The 24,952-nt window shown below is 34.7% G+C and overlaps 1 protein-coding gene across 2 annotated transcripts; it reads left to right on the forward strand.

The window, feature by feature from the left end:
- Window positions 1-679: 679 nt before the first annotated feature.
- Window positions 680-24,937, forward strand: LOC135153494 (probable serine/threonine-protein kinase drkD). 2 transcript variants are annotated; one of them, XM_064096158.1, is made up of 13 exons: window positions 680-962; window positions 5,978-6,163; window positions 7,648-7,785; window positions 8,326-8,823; window positions 9,338-9,489; window positions 12,130-12,200; window positions 13,597-13,711; window positions 14,623-14,741; window positions 16,015-16,216; window positions 16,852-16,923; window positions 18,566-18,739; window positions 19,753-19,825; window positions 20,086-24,937. In XM_064096158.1, exons 1-13 carry the CDS (start codon window positions 842-844, stop codon window positions 21,297-21,299), a joined length of 3,135 nt encoding a protein of 1,044 aa, XP_063952228.1. In that variant the 5' UTR covers window positions 680-841; the 3' UTR covers window positions 21,300-24,937. The 2 variants fall into 2 exon arrangements, with proteins under 2 accessions (XP_063952228.1, XP_063952229.1); XM_064096159.1 differs by lacking the exon at window positions 680-962 and adding an exon at window positions 1,931-2,143.
- Window positions 24,938-24,952: the final 15 nt, after the last annotated feature.

Below are 24,952 nucleotides of genomic sequence, written 5' to 3' on the forward strand. Positions count from 1 at the left end.
ATTGATCTATTGATTTTTGATTGGTTGGTTTATTGATTGGTGGATGGATGGAGGGACTGGTGGATGGATGGATTGATTGATTAATTGATTTATCAAACATGAGACCCAGGGTATTTTATAGGGAGATGGGAGCTGGAGGCAAGGTGACCTGAAATTACATTTTTTTTCCCACAAAAATTGCCGGGATCCTTTGTCACATCTTTCTTCCTTGTTTATTTCTTCTCTTTTTCTCCTTCAAGTTCTTTTTTTCTTTATCTGACCACTCCTGATGAAATAAAACAACTTTTCAAATCATGTAGATGGTACTGATCAATGATATATTGATGAAAATTTGAATACCGTGTAGAGTGATTTTAATTTCTTTTCACTACTCCCCTCCCCGCGCGCCCCGCCACCCCCGCCACGGTCTTTCCCACAATCTATCAAAATGAAAAGTGATACATAATTTGGTTATTGGGCGAGACATCGACCAAATGGTGATATCATGAAAAGCAACATACATAGATTCTTGGAATCTTAATCATGGAATGCAGGGCATTTTTCATGTCAATTGACTTTGTGGTTATTTAGGTTTCCCCGGCCGTCCACACTGTCCATCGATATCATAGAGATAGGGGTTTTCCCTAATGACGTCACCTTTTGTTGCCACAATCGCGGATCAAAAACAAAATTCGTGAAGGACACACAGTTCTCTCTAGCTCTCGATATCGTGTATACAGCTAGCTACGAAGAACTGCGAGCGCTAGCTAGCTGCTGCATGTACTGTACGGTACTAGTAGCTGTGCATGTGCGTTACGCGTTGCGTTGCATGCATGATTGCAGTGAAGAATAAAGAATTAGAATGCCTGTAACAATGGCTTCCAATCGAATGAAATATATTCGTGATATTCCTGTCCCTACTAGACAAAGGCTATGTGATTATTTGGACGATTTATCCGGCTTGAGGAACTGGAGACATTTAGGTATGAATTTTATTCACCTTTCATTCGGTATCCATATCCAGCAAAGTAGACACGACTTAATTTTAATAATTCTGACTGTTATTTACATTGATGACTTTGCATGGCATTGACAATGACGTACAGTTAAATAAAACAAAGGTACCGTACCGGTAGCCTACTACTACTAACGGTATGTCTTTGGTCTGGGCATCTGCATTTTGGCTTCTTTTTTTTTGTTGCTACAAACAACTTTAAGTTGTATTAAAAAATCTGGGCAGTTATTTTTTATTTTCATTTGTATAAAAAAGTTAGATCTAGGCCTAGACTAGAATACTAGATTTAGACTACATCATGGACATGGACGGAGATCTAATCTTAGTTGTTTAGTGTGAACTTTTTTTAATACTTTGAATTGAATTAAAATACTACATAGCTTAGCCTTAGGCTTAGGTCTAGGTCTACACCACAACAAGTACAAGCATGTTCAAATTTGGTAATCATACTCAAGTTAGCCAGGTAATCATAGAAAAGAAAGATTCACAACCGGAGTCCCAACCAAGCTCGGTACTATTCTAAATAAAGATTCAGTAGTCAATGGTAGTTTCCAACTGAATAAGTCACGGTACAAAATCAATGAATTTGGTTAAAAGCATGAAACAGGATGTGATATCATATCAAGATAATCAAGCACTGCACTGGAACTTTGTGTGTGGTCATGTGGTGTGCTTTGGCCTTGTATTACCAAGGAAGCTCCTTGGTATTACAAGTTCCTTTTCATTATCTGTAGTAGGCCTACAGTACTAAAACAAGAGTGACTGGTATATTTGTGTATAACTAGGTTATCTTTTTTTTTATTTGTTGGGGGGGTCACAACTCTATATTGGCCTGCTGTAATCTTCACATCCTCTTTATTCAGTCTTCACATAAAAGAATGTAAATCAAACAAATAAACATCCTGGTTTGTTGAGAAAATTGAACCAAATTACACCATGATTGCATACAAAGTTTGTCATTCAGTAGATTTTATGGTTGAGAACTCGAAACAGGTTGATTTTTTGGTGGGTAGTAGTTGTTGTCCATTACTACTATGGATTCAAAGGAACTGCCTGTGTTTTTAAAGGATGTAAAATCTGCTAGAGTCAAACAAGAATTATGCAGTATTTTAGATCCGTATCTACAAAATAAAGACTGGATGCAACTTGGTAAGTTCATAAAAAAAGGTCTGATTGGAGTTGGATTAAGTTCTGTTGTATATGGTACCATGCTCTCAGGTCTAATCTGCTAAATATATCCTTAAAAATCCCCTTGTTCAGTGTTCATATTCATTTTGGGGAAACTTTTTATTTTTTTTACACCAGGGCTCTTATTTCCTTTTGAAAGATTCATGTATTTTAAGTTGGTGGTTCCTGTTATTCTTTTTAATTAAAAGGCAAGATATTTTTTTAATGTATTTTTACTTGCATGAATCAGTATGATTGCATGCAAGTTGCTTTATATATAAAGATGGAAATTAGTTTCCAAACATTCACTTGAACAACTCTTGAAATTTGATGGCATAAAGAGATTGTGATTCATTCAATTTTAAGATCACTTAATTGTCACAAAAAAAGTTATCCCTACTAAAGTGTTTAAAAAATGTTTGTTTGAGTATATTAATTTTGCATGTATACACAAACTTGTATCATTCCCCAGCAAAATGTGTATGTGTATCACACTTTTTTTTCATAATTATCTTGAAAAAAAAGACCTACTGATAAATATTGTTTTCCCAAGAGCTCTCTTGCCAAAAATCCACTAAACAATGACTTCAAAATTTTATTATCTGGAAATGAACTTTTGGTGGTGAGCAAGAATAATTAACATAGAATTTTACTCCCTCTATCATTTTCAAATGTTTATCAAATAATTAGAGTTAGACACCATTTGAATTATTTTGTTTTTATTAATTGAAAGTCTGATTGTTACATGTATGTAGGCACACAGTAGTCTCAGTAGGAGCTTAGCTCGTGGAAAGAGAATCATGTGCTTAGACACCTTTGCCTGAGCATTAGCCAACATTTGACAAAAGATTGGAAATTGTAAAATAGCATATGTAGGTCATGACAAACATTTTTGGGTACTTGGTAGGCCTGATATTGCCATATTTGTAAGAGATATATGAATTCACTGGCGGATCTGGGGGAGGGGCACAGCCGGCTCGTGCCCCCCCCCCCCCCTTTGAGAAGCAAAATTAAAATTTGTAATGTACAAATGCTGTGAAACCTTTTTTTTTTTTGCTTGTCAAATTTTTTTTTTTAGGACAAAATATCCTTAATTTTTGGTTGAAAACCTTTTTTTTTATGCTAGTAAAAATTTTCCTTGGCAAAATGTGCCCCCCCCCCCCTTTTGAAAAATCCTGGATCTGCCCCTGAATGAATTATATTGTTTACGATTCTTCCAATTGCTGCTTAACATGTAGATTTCATCAATTCAAGCTTGAAAGCAACTTTATGATGTGTGATAGAAGTGAGGAAAATAAGATGCGTAATATGAAAGGCAGTTTATAATCACTCGCGTCGCATGCGGGTTCGTAATCACTCGCGTTTTGAATTTTGGGTGATTTTTTTTATTTCGGTGCGATTTTTTTTAACGGTGTCTCCAATGGGACAGACATGCAGGGAAAATAAAATGAAATTGAAATTCGAGTTTCGTTTTAAGCCGGCAATTAAGTGCCTTAAAATAAAATGTACTCGACTTCTGTTTTAACATAACAAACAAGCAAATCAGCCATGTGGCTCAACTAACTTAGAATAGATCCGGACTTCTACTGTGTCTTATACGAGGACTCCGAGTCGGAACTTGCCATATCTGCCACATCGATATTACATCGTATCATTCCCATATGCGGACATGCCTGCATGCAATGGCCCCAAGGCGGCCGGACCCGGCCGCGGTCGGATACGACGTGCATCGGTAGCATGGAGCAAGCTAACGTGAGTCGAGCTGAGTTAGATCCCACGTTATATATGAGGCGCCGATTGTACCAATATTATATAGAACAATTATTTGTTATATAATCATTATTCATTAAATGATAACTATTATCACCCGTATCAGACATCTGAGCTGGTCATTTACAAAACCGTATTTCCCTGTATTTTATTATTATCAGGAAGGGATAGGTATATTGTTTGTATTTTCCTCGGTCTCAATGCGCGTATTGACTTTGCATGCAGAGACGACGCAAAATATACCTTTGTATTTTCCCTGGTCTCACATCCGTGCCTTTGAGGATGCGAATGAAGTGATACGCTTCATAATGTTCCGCGCACCAACGATCTACGTCATAATAAAGACAACGCTGGATCTGGGCGCTTGCAAGTACGTCATAATGGTAAAGTGCAGAGCCTAGACACTGATATTATCATGACACAACAGAACTCTATTCTTAAAAGATATCACTGTTATCATGATTTTTGCTCTAGATATCTGATTTGGATGATAATAAAAATATTGACTGCCCTTCTTTCGGGGAACATCAAATATATTGCCCTTAAAAGACCCATATTGCCCTCGTCTAAAGACTCGGGCCAATATGATTCTTTTGCTGGCAATATATTTAATGTTCCCCTCAAGACCAGTCAATATTATATAATTATTTATATATAATTTACATTCTATTTGTAAATAATTACTATTATATAAAATAACATTTCTAATTATTTATATATAATTCCAAGTAATACTTCATTACTTGTAAATAATAATAGTTCGACATTCCATTATTTATAAATAATGATTATTTGTTTTTCATTATCTATAAATAATAATTTTTGTGTTTCATTATTTATAAATAATGACACCGCATACTTCATTATTTATGAATAATTGCAATTCGTTTTTTTATTATTTATAAATAAGTTTGTTGAGTTTTCTATTATTTGTAAATGATAATTATCTATTAACAATGCCAGTGCACATTTCTTTATTTATAAATAATTTGTTGAGTTTCCCATTATTTATAAATAATGAAAATTCATCGTGTTTCATTATTTATAAATAACATTTTTGTTTGAATATCCCATTATTTATAAATAATCATTATTTATAAATAATAGAATGTCGAACTATTATCATTTACAAATAATGAAGTATTACTTGGAATTATATATAAATAATTAGAAATGTTATTTTATATAATAGTAATTATTTACAAATAGAATGTAAATTATATATAAATAATAGTTATTATTTAATGAATAATGATTATGTAACAAATAATTGTTCTATATAATATTGGTACAATCGGCGCCTCATATGTAACGTGGGATCTAACTCAGCTCGACTCACGTTAGCTTGCTCCATGCTACTGATGCACGTCGTGTCCGACCGCGGCCGGGTCCAGCCGCCTTGGGGCCATTGCATGCAGGCATGTCCGCATATGGGAATGATACGATGTAATATCGATGTGGCAGATATGGCAAGTTCCGACTCGGAGTCCTCGTATAAGACACAGTAGAAGTCCGGATCTATTCGAAGTTAGTTGATGAGCCACATGGCTGATTTGCTTGTTTGTTATGTTAAAACAGTAAGTCGAGTACATCTTATTTAAGGCACTTGCCGGCTTAAAACGAAACTCGAATTTCAATTTCATTTTATTTTCCCAGCGTGTTTGTCCCATTGAAGACACCGTTAGAAAAAAAATCGCACCGAAATGAAAAAAAAAAATCGCCAAAAATCAAAAACGCGTGTGTTTACCAACGCGACGCGAGTGAATATAATAAGCCATATGAAATGCCCCCAAAGCAGCCTGTTTTTCTGTGTACAAACGTATGGAATCACAACATTTGTAACACAACATGACATCACGATCTTTAGGCTGATGAGAAGCACAAGATTGTAAAAGTTTGTAAACTTCTGATTGACCAGTGCATGATTTGTTGGTTTCACTTTTGGGTCCGGTCTTGGTCTTAAAAGTTTTTATTGTCCTCCATAGATCATATCTAAGTAGAAATTAGATTTTTTTTTGGCCTTATTTTTTCATGATCACAAAACAGCTGGATTGATGGGATTCAGCCACAATGACATAGCAGCATTCCAGCTCAACTTGCATCGGCCAGGGGGTAGTCCAAGTGACGTGATGTTGACTACGTGGGACTATGAGAACCACACCATAGAAGAGCTGTACCTGAAGCTGTATGAGATGAAACATGCAAGGTGCATGACGCTCCTTAAGGATTATGGTGAGAGAATAAGACCCAGTTCTCATCTTCATCCTTAGATCATTTTAGTGGAAAGCGGTTAAACGTGTAATGGGGGTGCTCCAAATGGTCTTGGGAGCGATCTTAATTTCGGTCTTGGAAACCATGTTGGAATGTGACCTTGCAATGTGCTGGTTTCTATCTAGGATGTATATGAAATATTTCAATTTTTCCTCCAATAATAATTGTGAGCATGATTTGACTTCTTGAATTTTTCAAATTGTCATTCAAGAGCTTCTTTGTCACTATACACAAAAAACTGACATGATATTTCATATAATAAAACAGAAGAGACATTTTTCATCATCATGGAACATGTAGGCTTATTTCCAATAGTTTATTCTTAGATTATACATGTACACTCATTTCCTTTTCAGGAAGTTGAACTTATAAATATATTTTTATACTATTATTCACTTGTAGCTTCTATTTAGGCCTTGTAGCTAAAGAATAATCTTGTCTAGGGCAAAAACTACTCAGATTTGTCCAGTAGTTAGTACCAGCATAGAAGATAGGTATGTCTTTGTTTATTTAGTGTGAATAGCTCCTAATGGGCTATTCCATGGTTAACAATGTTAAGTAAATTTTGCTACATCCTTGTTTTGTAGGCTCCTGTATATAATATAAAACTTAAGGAATCGCCCCAACTGGAATGCACATTCCAATTCAGTAAGTGACCAAGATTTAAAAAAAAAATCTTGATAGCTTTTGAGTAAACTACATGTATGCTATGTCAACCTCATACATGTAGGGCCCACATTGTGCACCTCCTTGCTTCTAATATTTTCACACTATATAGTTTATCATCTTATATCTTGCTGTACAGAAGTATCATATTTTATTGATAAGAGTATGTGAAAGGTTGAATGGTAATCTGATACAGTAGGATAATATGCTGGTACCTAAATATCAGCTGACTTGATGTTTCAACTTCCTTTTCTTAGCTGACCTTGTATTATGAGGCTGTTGATTTAATGTTTCAGCTCATCAGAAATTCTTTCAATTAATTGACTGATGTAATTGAGTAGGAAACTTATTCCGTACATCTTCTTTGAAATTTGGGTCCCACACTTCTGAAAATAGAACATAAGGTGTCAACCCTGAATAAGCAGTGAAACACTCGTCTGATGAATATTTTTATGCAGCTCTACATATCAAAATGATAAAGTGCAAGTTTGCCAGTAATATTTTTGCTAGAAACTAATTTGTCATCAATTACAAAATTTCAATGCATGTTTACAAAATTTTAATCCAATTTAACTGTTGAATTAGTGCTGCAAATCAACATCTGTCAAGAATATTAGACCAGCAGTTAGTTAATACAAATTGAGAAATTATTGAAAGATTTATTATTGATTTTGGGACCTTGAATTGATTTAACAATAAGTTTCCTGTACTGCCTGTTTGAATTAGGGATTATTACATAAATGTATGTTTTCTATTTATCTATTTTTGTTTGTATTCAGTGAAACCAGAATTGCATTATTTGATTCAGAAGGTCACAAACAATGATCCAGTGGTCCCAGAACAGCCTGCTGTCAATGTAGGTCAACCTATCAACCAATTTCAACAAGGAATGGCCAGTAATATTCCACCTGGCCATGGTAAGCCGTTGCTATGGTGTTAGGATGTTTATTTTAGGTATAGAGTTTTCACTCAAACAAAAGTCTGAAGGAAAAGAAAAGGGAGAAAATCATAATCAACATTGAAATACAACAGCCCCATACCTCTTGTTAATGTTGTGAGAGTTCAGGAAGTTATGGTGACAAGAGACTATTTTCAGAATGCATATCTTGCCAAGATATTATCTTTAGCATACAAAGATATTAATACTAGGATACATTTTATATGCCCTTTTTCAGGTTTATGGGTTGTACTTGTAGCTCTGACATCACATAAGGTCAGTGTTGGGGAGATACAACAATATGAAAATAAAAGAGAGAAGTTGAGATAATTTTTCAGAATTCAATTTTGCCAAAACACTGATTATAAAACAGTTATTAGGGATAATACAATCCCTTTATATGACACATGGGTCTTTTAGGGGACTCCAGCATGACTCACTGCCATGTCCCCTTTTTGGAATAGAGATCACTCGTATATTTTGCCAGCTTTTAAACCCTCATACTATTTTCATTTTATAGAAAACCAATTTCCAAGAAGCATGTCTCCAATGCCTCCTCATATGCCTCATGCCCATCCACTAGGCCAGCCAAGTCCCCAATATCTTCCTCAGACCCACAACCATAACCAGCAACAGAGTAGTGTCAGAACTCCTTCAACAGCCAGCTACCACAGCAGCAACGCCAACATTCCATTGCAACCTGCCGATCCACGCATGATGATGGCCACAAGGCCGCAGCAAGTCGATTACAACGCCTTTCAGCATCCGAACTACCGGCAGGATTACCAAGGATCTAGGCACCCAGGCAACGACCTGATGAGGACACCATCGGAACATCCTCTAGGTGGTCCGATGCGCTACCAGTCGCACTTCTCTAATGATGATAATATGGCCATGCCACCTCCAGTGTCATCAGAGTGTCTTCCAATGTCCAGACAGCCTGACTTTCAGTCAATCCCCCATTCAGATCCCAGTGTGAAGCAGTCTAACACAACAGCCCCAAGCAGTGTTGATAAGTGTAAGTTCAGTAATTAAAAAAATAGTTTTGTTATATCAAGTGGTTTCCTTAACATGATAAATTGAAGTGGCAGAACAAGTTCTTAAGTTTTGGCTCCACTATCATAACCATTTAAAAAGTATCTATCTATCTAACACTGTTTATTTTATTATTACTAGTATCTAGGCATGATACAGAGCGGTAGAATCTTCTCTTGTATTTTAATGTTCTTTTGTTTGTATAAATGTATATGTAAACATGTAAAACTTTTATGCAGTTTGCCTATATCGCAATCAGTAATGTTTTACAGTTACATAGGTATCTAATGAGAAAAAAATAACATGATAGTTCATGAATAAGAATTATGCTTGCAATATACCAAATCATTTGCTGCAGTCCCGATATAGATAAAAAAGTACATTGTTTACAATACATGTACGTGTAGGTTTCCCTGGTGATTTGAATTTCTTTTATGACATTGTTTGATAGAGTATACTGTAAATTACAATATTTTTGTTTCATTTCATAATGGTAGATCTTGAGGCAACAATCCAAGTGCCGTATGAAAAGCTGTGCAAGGCTACAGAGAACTTCAGTGCTGCACGCAAGCTTGGTTCAGGAGCGTTTGGGGAAGTGTTTCATGCTCAACTTGATATGATAGATGTGGCTATCAAGAGGATCATCAAGGTAGACTGAATTCTGTCATTCTTATAAGCATTGTGGGCACGTCTTGGTCTAGTGGCTCTGACTCTCACCTTTCAAACAGAGGGTCGTGGGTTCGAATCCTAGCCATGGTGTGTTTTCCTTCAGCAAGAGATTTATCCACACTGTGCTGCACTCGACCCAGGTGAGGTGAATGGGTACCCGGCAGTATTAATCCTTACATGCACTGAGCGCCGGTGATGGTAGCTTGAACTAAAGCCGGGGTAATAATAGCAGCGCTTTGTATCCTCAGGCAAAAAGCGCTTTATAAATCCAGCTATTATTATTATTGTACAGGGATATTGGATAAAGGGTTTACAAGCTGACTGCTTCATTCCATAATCTCCATAGGCTTTGCAAGCGTACCACCCACTTCCAGAAGGCAATGAGCGAACATGTTGCCTACTGATTTCTGTGATATCCATAGACATTGTCCAGGAACCACCAGGTTCAAGAAGCCAATGTGTTAACATGTTGACCACTGAATCATAGGACTTGTACAATGACCATCCAGTCTCAGGAGGCAATAAGTTAATCAGTTGACCTCTGAAATATAATGTTAAGATACAAATAACTTTTGTTATTAATGATAACATTTATTCATATATATTTTCTTTCAATTGATTAAAGGAGAATGAAACTCTTGGAGCAAGTTAGCTTTTGTGAGAGCAGAAAAATCAAAGAATAAGATCAACAAAAGTTTGAGTAAAATGTGACTAGCAATAGAAGAGTTATGAGCATTTGAATGTCGAGATCACTAATGCTATGGAGATCCTCCCATTGGCAATGCGACCAAGATCTATGATGTCACAGATGAACAACTCTCCCCTTTTGGACACTGAAAATATACCCCAAAACATCTCTTTTTGCTCATTCTAATCATATGACAAACGATTCATCAATGATATAATGTTGTGAAACCTCTGTACTTGTCCTCTCATAAAGAGAACACCTCATCCTGTGATAGACTCTATAAAAGTGAGAATATAAGTGAAATAAGTACTAAAGTAATGAGGGAGTTGTACGTGTGTGACATCACAGACCTTGGTCGCATTGCCAATGGGAGGATCTACATGGCATTAGTGATCTCAATATTCAAATGCTCATAACTTTCTTATTATTCATTCAATCTTCCTCAAACTTTCAACAATATGTTTCTTTGATTTTTCTCTTTGATATGGATTCAGCTGGTTTCAAGGGTTTCATTCTCCTTTAAATTGCTTAGGCCCCTTTTGACTTTCTAATTGATTAAATTGTTAATATTCAAACTGATACTTTAAATAGTGGCATGAATGGTTAATTTTTATTTTGGGAAAACAAATATTATTCATAATTTGTATTAACAAGTGAAACAAGTAAATATATCTCACCAGAAATATTGCAGGGCACTTTTCAAACTTGATGGAAAGTATGAGCTACATGTACTGTTATAAGCAACTGAAATGGCATGGTTAGATTGTCCAAGAGCAAATTTCATCCTGCAATATTGGCATCTTTTATGGATACAAAGTGTCCTAGATAGGTCTAGAACTGCCAATTTGAACCAGATTTCTCCTTCAAAATGTTGTTTCTTCTCTGTTTTTCAGATCTTATTTTTCCTTCTTCTTTGTTTTCCTATCAAGGTATCACAGGCCTAAATAATTTCCCATAGACTCGTGTGTTAAAGTGGCACTTTAAAAAAATTCTTTAAAAATAAGGAGGAAATTCGAGGGTTGAATGTTTACTACCAGTGGATAGGATATATGTCTGACATTCCATATCTGACCAGAAAAGGGTACCTCGACCGGCTCATTTTAAAAATGAATTGGCATTTATGAAGACTACACCTGACAGGATCAAATTCATCACTTGAGAGAGTAAAATGGCCCCAATTCTTCCGCCAGTAGAAAAATAGTTCCAAAGTGGTGGTATATCTTTCCAATTTGGAAAAAGGAAGTTCCGTTGGTACCCTCCTTGGAATCAGTATTAGATTGTCAGTCATATTCATTTTTGTCAATCAGCAATATCAAATTTAAAAATTGAGAATGGGTTGGCTCGAATGAATATCTTTTGCCTGCCACTTGTAATTAGGCCCGTGAAACCTCAAGGCAATATAGAGTGACTTCCCTTTTCTGTGATAGATGCCAGGAAGGAAGGATGTTGTCATGTGACTTGTATAATTTTAGTCTGTAATTTGAATCATGTGATATTTTTGTCCTTCCAATACTTTGTTTCCTGTACCTTGTCCTGTGTTTTTTTTTTCTTCTCCCCCTCATATTTCTTGATTCTTTCATTTCCTCGCCCATGTAGATACTACAAAGAATACAATACAATTTCTTGTCTGAATATGCACAGAAAGAGACTATCTGAATATTCACAGAATGTCAAATTTAAGTCCTCATAAGAAGATTTTTTTCTTCTTCCCCATGAGGACACAGTAAAGAATATAACAAGATGTTTTGTTCCTTTTTTCCCTTGAATATTTACAGAATGAGAATGTCAAATTAAACCACTCCAACATAATTTTTTTTTTTCATATTTTTTTTCAATTCTTTCATTTCCTCTCCACCACTACACTATGTGGACACAACAAAGAATATATAGTAAAATATTTTTGTTATTCATTTTCCCCCTAAATATTCACAGAATGATAATGTCAAATTTAACCAATCCAACATTAGAGGAGATCAAATCAAAGAAATTGAAGCTCTTACAAAGTGAGTATATATGTATACTGCATATATAACCGTTGCATGTATAGAATCTGTGTACTGTAGATTGTAAAACATTATCTCGATTGTATTTATAATTGATATGAGCTGAATGGAAGGTGTATGACACATTGTTTAGGCATTAAACAACATTGTGAGCATATAATTATTAAAAAAATATCCAAGTTACAACAATGAATTATTTCAAACTGTGAAACCAACAATAAAAAATGTATTGAAATGTGTTTGCATAGGTTACAAAGAGCGATGTTAGGAATATTTTTTCACAGTGACATAAGATTACATGTAGATGTGTCCATTGGAAGAATCAATGTTGGTATTTTTTATATCGTTTTCAAACATTTTTTTCAGGTTTTCTCTCCTTGAAAGTAATTGTCATGAATTATACAGCTTATGACATTCAGATTAGTCTTTTAAACTGTGACTAAAATGTGAACACCATCTACAAGTACAAGGCAAAAAGAACAACAATTGACCTTAAAACCCATTGGTTTGGCAGTGTTTGTAGTTTTTAACCCTAAACTGACCGGGGGGGGGGTTGAATCAACCCCCCCCCTCAACATTTTCTGCGATTATTCCGCCGTGCGAAATTTTTTGAACGCGCCACTCACAGAGTTTATACTTTCAAGTCTCGCGCATCTTTTGAGACCAAATTTGCGACGCCCGGGTACGCGGTTCAAAAATTACGCAACATTTTGTAAGTGCATGTCAGACCAAAAATTGTTCCAAAACGTGATTTTGTGTACAAAGTCAATGCAAATTTCGTTTTCTCATCTTATTCATAAAGATATGATTATTTTTGCTTTAAACAGCTGAAATCAATTGATTTTAGCATGATTATGCTTAAAAAAGGTTGTGCAATAAATCTGGTGAAAAAAACAAAGAAAAACAAAAGGTTGAAAAACAAAGAAATACATAAGAAATTCATAAAACAATAAAATACATAAGAAATTGATTTCCAAACCGAAGTTTTTTTTCGATTGCGATTCTTAAGAATGCTACAAAGAATATTTTTACCAAAAATTAGCATTCTAGGAGCTTTATTTAGTGAATTAGAGCAAAAAGTATGATTTATGCATAAATTAGCATAATTAACTCATATAAAATAAAATCTCATTATTTTGGAAAATTTTACCATACAGCCTTGTAGATTACATCGCACAGTACCAGTGTGCAAATTTTTGCGGCGCTCGCGCGATCGGCGGCCGAGATCTCAGGAGGGGTTGAATCAACCCCCCCCCCCGGCCACAGAACAGCCAAAAAAGCCCGGCCTAGTTAGGGTTAAGATTTCAATGTGAGCACTCTTAGCCTAGAGGAAAAGCACAGTATAAGAAATGATAATAATTACTTATTATTTACTTAATTTGTTTTATTTTTGCAGGTACCGATGTAAAAACATTGTTTGCTTGGCATCCTATTCTGTTGGAGATGACTGTATTTGCCTGATATTTGACTACATGAAGAACGGTTCATTGGAATATCAGTTAGAGGGCAGGGTAAGATATGAATCCACCTTCTCCTTTCAGATGGATAGCATAGTTTCTAGTGTCATGCTATATGGAAAACAGAAAAAAAAAAATCACATAATTCAGGATGAACACTGAATTTCACAGAATTCAGGATGAACACTGAATTTCACAGAAAACAACAATTTTTAGGCTAAAAAATTTGAATCATGCATATTATTATGTTTTTTTTTTTTGGGGGGGGGAGGATCATCACTAAACAAGACTAATTGCTCTTCGACATAATTTTTTTTTCTTGATCATGCTTTATGTTAAGTTACCGGTATATCTTATTACCCTTTAAATGTGGTTTTCCATAACTATATGTTCATCATTTTTACACTTGTATACCGGTACATGTTTTTTATGAAGAATAAAGTAAACCAATTTAGATTGTATCAAAATCAAACATGGAATGTGATGAACAATCAAAGAACAAGAATTGGCATTTTAGAAAAAGAAAAAAATGGGTTCTCCATGATAGCACCAGCAATCACCAGTTAGATCACACATCTGCATGCTCCGCTATCTTGAGGTATGTCTGATTGCCAATCGAAAACTAATCACCACTCGCGACAAGTCTGCTGTGCAAACCCTTCACTCAAGTTAAGTGGTCTGAATACACAAACTACAATGCAAGTTTTAAATGTGTTAGTCTTTTGTGAAGGCCCACTTGTTGATCAAAGTTTCTATCAGGGTCTGTGCCTGCAGACTAATTTGCGACCACATTTGTGCTGTGAATAACAAGCCGCCATAACATCTGAAAGACTTGTAACTTATTGTATTACCATTGGTTATATTAAACTGGGTGGAGCTTAGATTGTGGGTATAATATAGTGCGTTATAATGACCATTGCTGACCTCTCTTGACCTTGTGACCTCAATCTTTCTCTCTGTTACAGGCACCTCAAGGTCCATTGGAGTGGAAGAGAAGGCATATGATAGCTGAAGGAGCAGCTATGGGGATACAGTACCTTCATTCAATACAAAATCCACCACTCATACATCAAGATATCAAGAGGTAATCTCACAGGAATCTTTCCTAACACCATCCTTAAGTCTATCCGTATAACAGCAGGGAATAATTTTGCTTTACAAATTTGAATAGCATTTTTGGTCATAAGAGAAAAGCTCTCAACTGAGTAATGTACAGTCCTATGTAAATATATGCTCGATACAAAAGACTTCATGCATAACAGTCTTTCAAAAATCTGGAGCAAATTTTGTATAACAGGCTTAGTGCCCCATTTTTAAAAATAATACTGCACTGTATTGGTTATATGGTTGTAGACATCAGATCCCATTTTTTATGCAACTTGTATCTCAGTTTCCTTGATATACTTGTCCGTTTAAAAACCTCCATAATTATGTCGTCTTGGATAACCAGTTGTGTTTTTTAATCCTATCAATAGTTGTTGGGAAACCATTTTATAATCATAGCTTGTATATTTTGTTTTGTCTACTTTATTTACCAAATCACCTATCTTTGTTTAGATAACACTGATATTAAGTCATCACTTTGCCACATTCCTTTTTTGGGGGCTGGGGGAGGATAAGTGGGTAGGTTTTTTTTATCATTATGGTTGTTATTTTGTCTTTTTTGTGTAACTAACTTGTGTTTATGTGATTTGCAATCACCTAATAATCATTTGTAAATTTTGTGATTTATTTCAATTTGTTATAATAAAAACAGAAAAAAAAAAAAAATCTGGAGCATATTGCGATGCTATACCAGGAAAATTATTCCCTGTAACAGTAAACTTGATATGAATTTGCTATATATTGTGCCAAGTAATTTTATATTTTTCAAAACTTTATTGTATTCACGATAATTTCATTTAATTTTCAGTATAAAAAACATGCTTTCGATGAGTGTATTGTAAACAAATAAAAATGTTGGTTTATGTCTTCATATTTTTTACTTAACAAATGCTCCCACATGTTTACTGCTGAGAAACAAAACTCATTTCCAAGTAAAAAGAACTTTTGATGATTTATAACTTTATACATCCATATCTGCATAATTCTTATTATAATTGTTTAAAGGTAATAAATCAAATCAGAGATTGAATACATGTAAACATGTAAGATATAATTGATAGAATAACAAAACATAGAAATAAAAAGTAAATGAAAATAAAGAAAGAAGTAATTTTGTAAACGTAAACAAAAAATTACAGACAAATGTTATAAATGAAGTTGAGGCATAAATTTTGACTACATGCAATCAAGAATCCATCTTGTTCTTTATATAGCTTTATATATTTTGGATGCATTTTGTGTTATTTTTACAGCTCAAACATCCTCCTTGATGAGAATTTTGTGCCTAAGATTGCAGACTTTGGTCTAGCTAGACCAGGACCTACGAAGGGCAAGGAGTACACCACTCTCAAGACTAGTGTCGTGTTCGGTACCAAGGCCTACCTGGCTCCGGAGTTTATCCGGGATCCAAACAGAAAGCTGTCAAAGAAACTGGATGTCTACAGCTTTGGTGTTGTAAGTTCAGCTTGTCATGATTGGAAAGTTTGATAGCACTCCTAATTACATAATAAAGAGGTCATGTATTTCATGTACATTACACAGGAAATTCTCCAGTGAAACATACATGGCACAGGTGGCCAGCTTGTAGATTTCTCCAGATTGCTTGTAGATTTCTCCATCTGGAGAAATCTACAAGAAATGAACCAGGGTTAATTTCCCTGCAGTAATTTGTAAACAAGGAGGAATGCAATGTACATTGAAAAAGCCTTTACAAAGTTTGAGTTGAAATTAAGTTCTTTTCAATTTCTAACATACAAATCATAAATACAGAAATAGAAATCACTGAGCAAAAGCATAAAGGATTTTAATCAGTTGTTTGTTGTTTCAGATGAATGGTGATTGGATTTTTTTTTCAATGTAATTATTTAGTCAAGTCATAGTTTAAGTTAGAAATACGAATCGAGCATACTCCAAACAAATGGGTAAAAGTAAATTTTTTATTTCTCGTTGGCATGCACCATGGCAGCCTAATTAAGTTTTAATTTGGATTCTCTCATTAATTACAATGCTTATTTCAGCCTCTCAAAAAAATTTGTATAGTTTACTCTTCTTGTAATGTAATATTAATATTGTTTTCATTTGATTAATAGGTCCTTCTTGAGTTGGTTACTGGGGAGAAAGCAGGACAAGCCAAGAGGCGGTTTCAGGCCAATGATCTTCTGGTAAGGACATTTAAATCTCATACATTGTGATGTTGACCCATTGCAGACTGAGCCTGCATAATACAGTTGAGGCCAAAAGTTTACACACACCCATGAATTTCAGTAAAATTTGTTCGCTTGCCAAACATCCTATAATTTACTATATCTTCAGAAATATACTATCACAACTAATTTGGTATCAAATGAAAGAGCGCATTAAGCTCTTTCACATGATTGGTATGCTGTTGGGATTAAAGTATATTTCAGGTGGAATTTCTTTGAAGAAAAAAAAAGTAGCATTCATGCCAAATGTATTCTATTGTTTGTTATTATATTTTCAAACATTGTTTCATAGAGATATATAAATGTCAAATCTATGATTGATATTAGATTTTTTATCATGATATGTCACCACTGAACAAAAAAGTGTAATCTGAAATGTCTGTGTTGAGAAGTAACTAGCACAATTATGAAATGTTTTTTGTCAAGTTTTTATTTTTAATTTGTCTAAAATATGAAGAACTTTGGGGGAAAAACGACACCTAAATATTTTTCAGCTCCTGATGACAAAGGAATGTGATGAAGGGGCATGACATACTAATTTCTTTGATAACAAATTCGTCATGATATCACAAATATTTTACATTTTAAGATGCTTGGCAAGTGTCAACTTTTGTTTTAATTTCCTGGGTGTATGTAAACTTCTGGCCTCAACTGTTTGTGGATGGGAGTCTATGGAAAACTTGTTATTGTGAAATAATTCAGTCTTCAACAGGTTAAATGATGAATTCATAAAGATCCTGCTTCACTGATGCAAAGTTCAAACTAGCGATGCATGAGATTTTAGACGAGCATCCATGACGCAGTTAAGTTCAAAGGTTTACTTCGACTCTTCATCTTATTTTTTTTGCAAAAAATTATCCATGAAGATTAAAAGTAAGTTGGGTTTTGTGAATAGTTCAAGGAAATGTAGTGGGTATGACACCTACATGTACATTTGTGCTCCAAAGTAAGTGAACCTCACCACAAAATGCACTCCTTCATGCTGAGTGTTGAATGTAGACAACAACACTTCAATGTTCGGTGAGCCCAGAGAGACAAACTTTATTGAATGTAATATTTGATCACCTGAATTCACAATAACATATCTGAAAACATGACAGAAATTAAACACTTTAAATATGTTTATTTTCTGGTGGGGTTCACTAAACTTTGAGTACCACTGTATGTAGTTTGCATTCCAGTCAAATGCTATGAAAGTATGACTTGAATATTTGTCTGATTGATTACAACATCAACTTTGTTTTCAATCATGTGTATAATTTTATATAGCAGAGTCGAATAGAGTATTTCTTTCACCGAATTTGAAATGTCATACCACTTTTTTAGTATTATCTATGGAAATGAGAAAGGATTCTTGAAAATAAAAAGCAAAATCCCTCAAGCATGCATCTGATCTGCAGCAGCAGTGTGCATAAAGCCAGTAAAGCCCTATGCATATTGCACCTGCATTTATTTACTACTTTAAAGTTTAATCATATTATGACGTCAAGGCTGTGCAATGGTACATTTTGGATGGTACGTTGACATTCAGCCTTCCATTTGCTTGCATACAACAACCTAAGCAGGCATTGTATAATCTCCTTTGATTGATGATTTACAGTGGAGATGTGTTGAGAGAATCATGGAGGCCAATGAAGGGAGACCCCAAGCTGTGGTAGCCGAGATCCTCCAGGATCCGTTGTGTCCAGCATGGCCCACCAGGTACATGATGGGCCTGGTTAACCTGGCCATGGACTGTCTCAAGGTATTCAAACACAGACCAGAAACAGAACAGGTAAGTTGACGAGACATGTTCAGTAATATTTTGATTCACCAGGGGGGTGTTTCACAAAGATTTAAGTATGACTTAAGTCGCACTAAAATACATGAAGGAATAAAGAAATAGAATACGACACGTACATGATATGCAATGCACAATCTTATTGATCAATATGTAGTAGTGCGCATCCTCTTGGCATGATCTGACCAATGCAGTCATGCCTTTTATACTGCACACAATTAGACATTTAAGTGCGACTCCTAGTCATACTAAAATCTTTGTGAAACACCCCCCAGGACCCATAGCCAGGATAATTGTGCATTGTTGTATAGTGCCTAGAGACTTCTGATGAAGTAAGTGAATAGTACTATATAAGAAAGCATAATTATCATTATTATCCATTTTAACCTTGAAGGCTATTAAATTATTTAAAGCCTTGGTCAATCAGATGTTATTCAAATTGGTAGCTTTTCTTAATTGCTGCATTAAATTATTTATTATATGTATCAGAAATAAATAGAGTTTGATGATAGATATTTTTAGCAGTTACAATTTGTCAATTTGTGTGGAAAAAACAGTGATGTTGACATGTCAATTATTGTAAGAAATTTTAATGGTATTTTCTTCTAAACATTTTACCATTGAATGAAAGGTCGTTCGTAGAAAGATAGAATATGGTCTCGAACTGTTCAGTGTAGCTCTTCACCCAAATATTGTGAGTTCGAGCTATAATAAAAGAATAGAGGATAACAGATGACGGGATACCTCATTTATTATGGACATGAAGCTTTTTTTTCCCCAAAGGAAGCTTCATACAAAAGCCTTCAACACCGTGATATGTCATTAAAAAAAAAACCGGACTATTTCATGTGGATAATGAATTATGACGTTACTGGTCGTCCGTAGTTGACGTAAATAAGGCACAATTCTTTTTCAAACTGGCTCACTGAATGCCCTGCAGAATGAATCAATATGTAGAAGAATCAAAAGTGATTTTTATGGATGATTACTGGTGTTTTATCTTCTAGGTTTGTCAAGCGTTATCAGAAATGGTAGGAAGGATTGAAGAGGAAGATAGACATAAGTCTTCAAGGACTCAAAGTAAGTCATTACCACGTTTTGCAATGTAACTAAGTTGTCTGTACCATCAAAACTGACTTTTTTTCTGACAAAGTTTTATGTGAACTTTATCTACATCTATCTACATGTAATCATAGGAAGGGGGTCTTAATTTTATTTTTGATCAATTAATATAGCTATACATTGTTCTGACATTCAGTAGCAACATCGCAACTACAGTATTTTACTTTAATATTATTTTTTCAAAGATTCATCATTTTCTCATATTTCTCTCAATACAGATTATCCAGTTGAAAGCTCAGACCCTCTGGAGCATGGCAAGGCAGTTGAATCATCAGATCAGATAACTGAAGACCAAGGCCAGTATGGTGCCAGCGGGAGGCCTGGTTTCCATCGGTGGGAGGGTGAAATCAAGGAGGATCCCGCAAAGTATGAACACTATGGTGGCTTCCGGGCCTTGGCCAACGGCCCTAAAGTACAGGGTGATGTGAATGCTGCCGAGAGACCACGTTCAGCTGAGACAGTTCATAACTTGCCAGAAAGAAGATTGGACCAGATCCACGATCGTAGTCGGATGAGGGAAGACCTTGGACGGGATGACATGTGTGAAAGGGAGAGACAGTATCAGTATCAGATGCAACAACAAGAATTGTACAATCAACAGATGTATGGGCATCGGTACCTGTCTCCTGCAGTTCCAGGAGCAGGTAACCCCCATATGGACAGGAACGCTGCCTCATCTCAAAGTAGCATGTCCCCTTCTCCTGGATCATCCTATCCGAGCTATTTACAATCGTCCAGTATTACATCTTCATCAGATGCATCGGGGGCACGCTTCCAGGGGACGTACATGGGACATCCTCAAGGAATACCTCAGGGACGGTACGGAGATCACATGGATCCTCGTCTTAGGCATCCATTGAACATGCCTCAGCAAGTAATGCCGGAATCCAACTATATGGTGGATGGTCAGTATGAGTACTACGGACAGCATCCAGGCTTTGGACCTCCAATGGGAAATCCAAGACTACAGGTTGATGGCTATCACCAAAGGCCCGATATCAGAGAACAGGGCCAGCAGAGACTCGAGCACTTGAACAGAGAGGGAGTTGCAGGATCCACTCAGGATGGGAACCTGGTTGCACACAACCCCCCAGCCTCCGCCTCCCCTTCCTCTAACTCTGCTACAGCCTCCTCATCTTCTTCATCTGAATCACCCAAAGGCTTGGTATACCCCAAGATGCGTACTTTGAATCTGGAGCCTATATCCATCCAATCAAGCGATAGTTCTGACCTCACTGAGGACACATCCCTCTCTGGATCAAGCAAAGAGCTCCCTCAGAATGGTTCTGATGGTAGCACAGAGACTAATGGTCAAAGAGAGCACATTGGAATGTTACAGAGTGGAAGAGAAGAAGGCATTAAGCAGCATAGTGATGGACACCAAAGAGAACCTGGAGAGAACACAGAACCACAAACACAGCCATGCCATTGAGGTGATGTCATCAAATGGTAATAATAACTGTTTTTATAGCGGCATCTATCTAAAAATAATTCTTTCTGGGTTTACTCTATTATTAGTACCCTGGCTTCAGCTGTGTGGCTCAGAACTCACTATTAATTTTAAAAAAATGAAGGTTTTTTTTCTATATATATATATTATGTAATTTAAACAATTGTTAAAAATCTTAAAAAAAAGATATATAACTTGCCAAAATGGATCAACCTAATCCTGTGGTACTATATGATATGCTATGCTATGCTATGCTATGCTATGCTATGCTATGCTATGCTATGCTATGCTATGCTATGCTATGCTATGCTATGCTATGCTATGCTATGCTATGCTATGCTATGCTATGCTATGCTATGCTATGCTATGCTATGCTATGATATGATATGATATGATTAATGGTTTATTCAATAGACATGCATCGCAGTAAAACAACCTGAATTACACGTTTTACAGGGTATTGCAACATAAATGGTTAAAAAAATACAGATACAATTAAAATTGTTCACATACTTAAAATTTGCTCAGTAAATTATTTGATATAGATGAATTCATACCAGAAGAATGCATACAATTAATTGATAAAATTATTCCTGAAAAAAACTCTTAAAACACAATCAAATAAGGGTAATAAAAAAAAATCACAATTGCTAATGATGTAGATTAAACGTTCAAGAATTTTCAATTTATTTCAGTTAAGATTTGTAATATTTACTAAGCACATGTACAAGATTAGGGAGGGCACTGTCTTTAAATCTTTTTATCTTGCATTTGAATTCATTATATTTGTTTGCATTTTGAAGAAAATTATTATTTCTTAGAGGAGGTAACCAAGACTGACAAATTGTTTTTTTCAAAAGAAGTAGCAAAATCTTGAGTAAGTTTGTCTCTTCGGGATAATAGAGTTGATAAACCTAGCTCTACCAATGCATCATCATATCAACTGTAGTTTGATCCAATAATTATTCGACAAGCTCTTTGATATGATATGTGATATGATATATGATATGATATGATGAACAATAAAAGTATTTCAGTGAGAGATTAGAAGAATAAAATAATAACAGGGTTTGGAGTATGAATTTACATAAGCATCAGATGAGGAAAACATGTAAGACTAGAAACTGAAATTCCCAGCTATTTGATAAAAGATGATCTGAAAGAAAATGTCTCATTTTGTGGTTGAATTTCACGACTTCATACTTTGATGATGGGTCAAGGGAATATGTCACCTTTTAGAACTTTATGACCAAATGCCTGTTTTGTTTTATCAGAGATAACCTTGCCACCATTTTGGGAGAGGGGGGGGGGGGAGTTGGGAATAGAGGATCACGTTCTGTTTCATTTTCTTAGCAGCTGCACCTATTAAAAAGGGGGGGAAAAATGCTTTCAAATGACACCAAGAACAACCTAAAATATATGTAGTAGTTCATGTTCACAATTAAGGAATTATGATATTAATTTTATAAAAAGTTATATCTTTGAGTTGATATGATTATTAAAGTGCAATACTGTTTCCTATGTATAAATACCTATAAAAAGGGTGATTTATATTTAGAAAGTCTCAGATTCATAGGTTATTAATTATGATGATGATGATGATATACAAAATCTTTAGAGTTTTTAATACAGTTTATATTATTACTGCATACTTTTGTGCTAAAATTATGGGAAGCTAAAAATTTCAAAAATTTGTTTACACTGCATATTTCTTGTGTTTACTGTGCTCTTCCTTAATTCAAAAGGTGAAGACAATTATCTTACTAATCTTTCCTAGACAGTGAAGAATGATTTAAGAGTTAAATTAGCTGATACTTTGAACCTCTATTGTTGGAGATTTATGTCACAATTGGCTTTCCATAGTTAAACCACATCTTTAGACCAGAGTTTAAATTAAACCCGACTTCAGAATATGGGCCAATAAGTCAATGTAAAAAAAAAAAACCAGGAGTCAACTCAATATTTCTCAAGGTTTTACAAGTAAAGCTGTGATGAAACCTTCACTGATGCCTCATCTGAGTGATTTCTTTGTTACCAAACAAGGTCTCTGTGAGTAGCCTTTTGGTATGCTAAGCACAGAGCTGCCAATTTGCCAACCATTCCCATACTTAAGGATTCAGACCATTTTATCATTCGATAGAGTTATAACACATGTACATTTCTTATTTGAGTTGAGGATTGAATTAGGATTGTTTGTGAATTGAATATAACTGTTATTTCTAACTCTGTACATGGAATGTATGGTACTGATTTGGGCTTACATTAAACATTGAAAACATGCACAACTCATATTCCTAAGGGGTGCTTCACAAAGATTTAAACCCAACTATTATGCTTTAACATTTACATGACATTAAATGTGTATTGATGACCACGGTTGGGTCCATCCCAAGCATGATCTGACCAATGTCGTCATTCTGTATATGTATCACACACAACTGGGTATTCAAGGGTGAATTAAATTTTTATGAAACATCCCTTGATTTTGTAAGTTTATAAAAAAGTACTGACTTAAAAAAAGAATTATATTTGTTATGCATTTGACGAGTTGTAGCTTCTAATGGATGAAAAACAAATAAATAAATACATTTATGGATAAAAGTATTTGTAGCTAACTTGCTATTGTATGTGACTATAAATTGTATTTGACACATTTTAGACCTGTATATAAAGTAAATGTTGTGTATGTTAAGGCCTTTGGTTGTATACAATGGAAAAAGTCTATTTACCTTTAGCAGTGTACATGTATTAGCAGAAGCTATTCAACTCCTTATTTTTACTTTTTTTATTTTTTTTTTAAATTATGTTAAATTATATATGAATTGCAGCTATATAATGAACATTCTTTTGCAAAAGTTACTAACTTTTTGCTATTATTGTACATACAATTGATGTTGAACTAAATATGAATGTTTTATATATTGTAGAAAAATTTGTCAAAAATTAGAAAGTATATTCAATGTTGGTACCCCAAAATGATTATTTTTTATAATTCAGATGCATTTGTCCACAATGAGAATATATTATGTTTGAGTATTTTTCTTTTCATAACTCAACATGCCTTCATTATCATACATGTACATTAATACAAATGTATATTCTCAATTATAAGTTCTCTCTTTTTCTTTTCTTTACTTTAATGAATTCTTGTGATTGTTGTACATATTCATGGACAGTGAACGTTGAACCAAAAATGAATTATTTTTATACATTCAGAATTTTAGATACCATTCTTTTTGTCAAAAAATGAGAATATATCAAATATTTTTCTTTTTATGATAAAAAATGCCTTCATTGTTATTCATGTAAATGCTAATACAAGAGACTGAATTATTATCAAATTCTTTCATAATTTGATTCGATTCTTGTGATTACTGCACATATGCAGCGAATATTAACCAACAAACATTTTAATATTTAAGATATTTTATTCTGAGAATGAGAATATATCATGTCTTGAATAATTTTCTTTTCCTTACCAATATGCCTTTATTTTCAAACGTACATCAAAGCTAACTGCAAATTTCACATGTATCTGTATTATGAATTGGCTTGAGTATTATGACTGTGATCATGGGATAACAGAGTTACTAAAGAACAAAATAAAGATCATAATAATATGCAGGTGTGTGCAT

This window comes from Lytechinus pictus, chromosome 3, assembly GCF_037042905.1.
Source record: "Lytechinus pictus isolate F3 Inbred chromosome 3, Lp3.0, whole genome shotgun sequence".
NCBI lineage: Eukaryota > Metazoa > Echinodermata > Echinoidea > Temnopleuroida > Toxopneustidae > Lytechinus > Lytechinus pictus.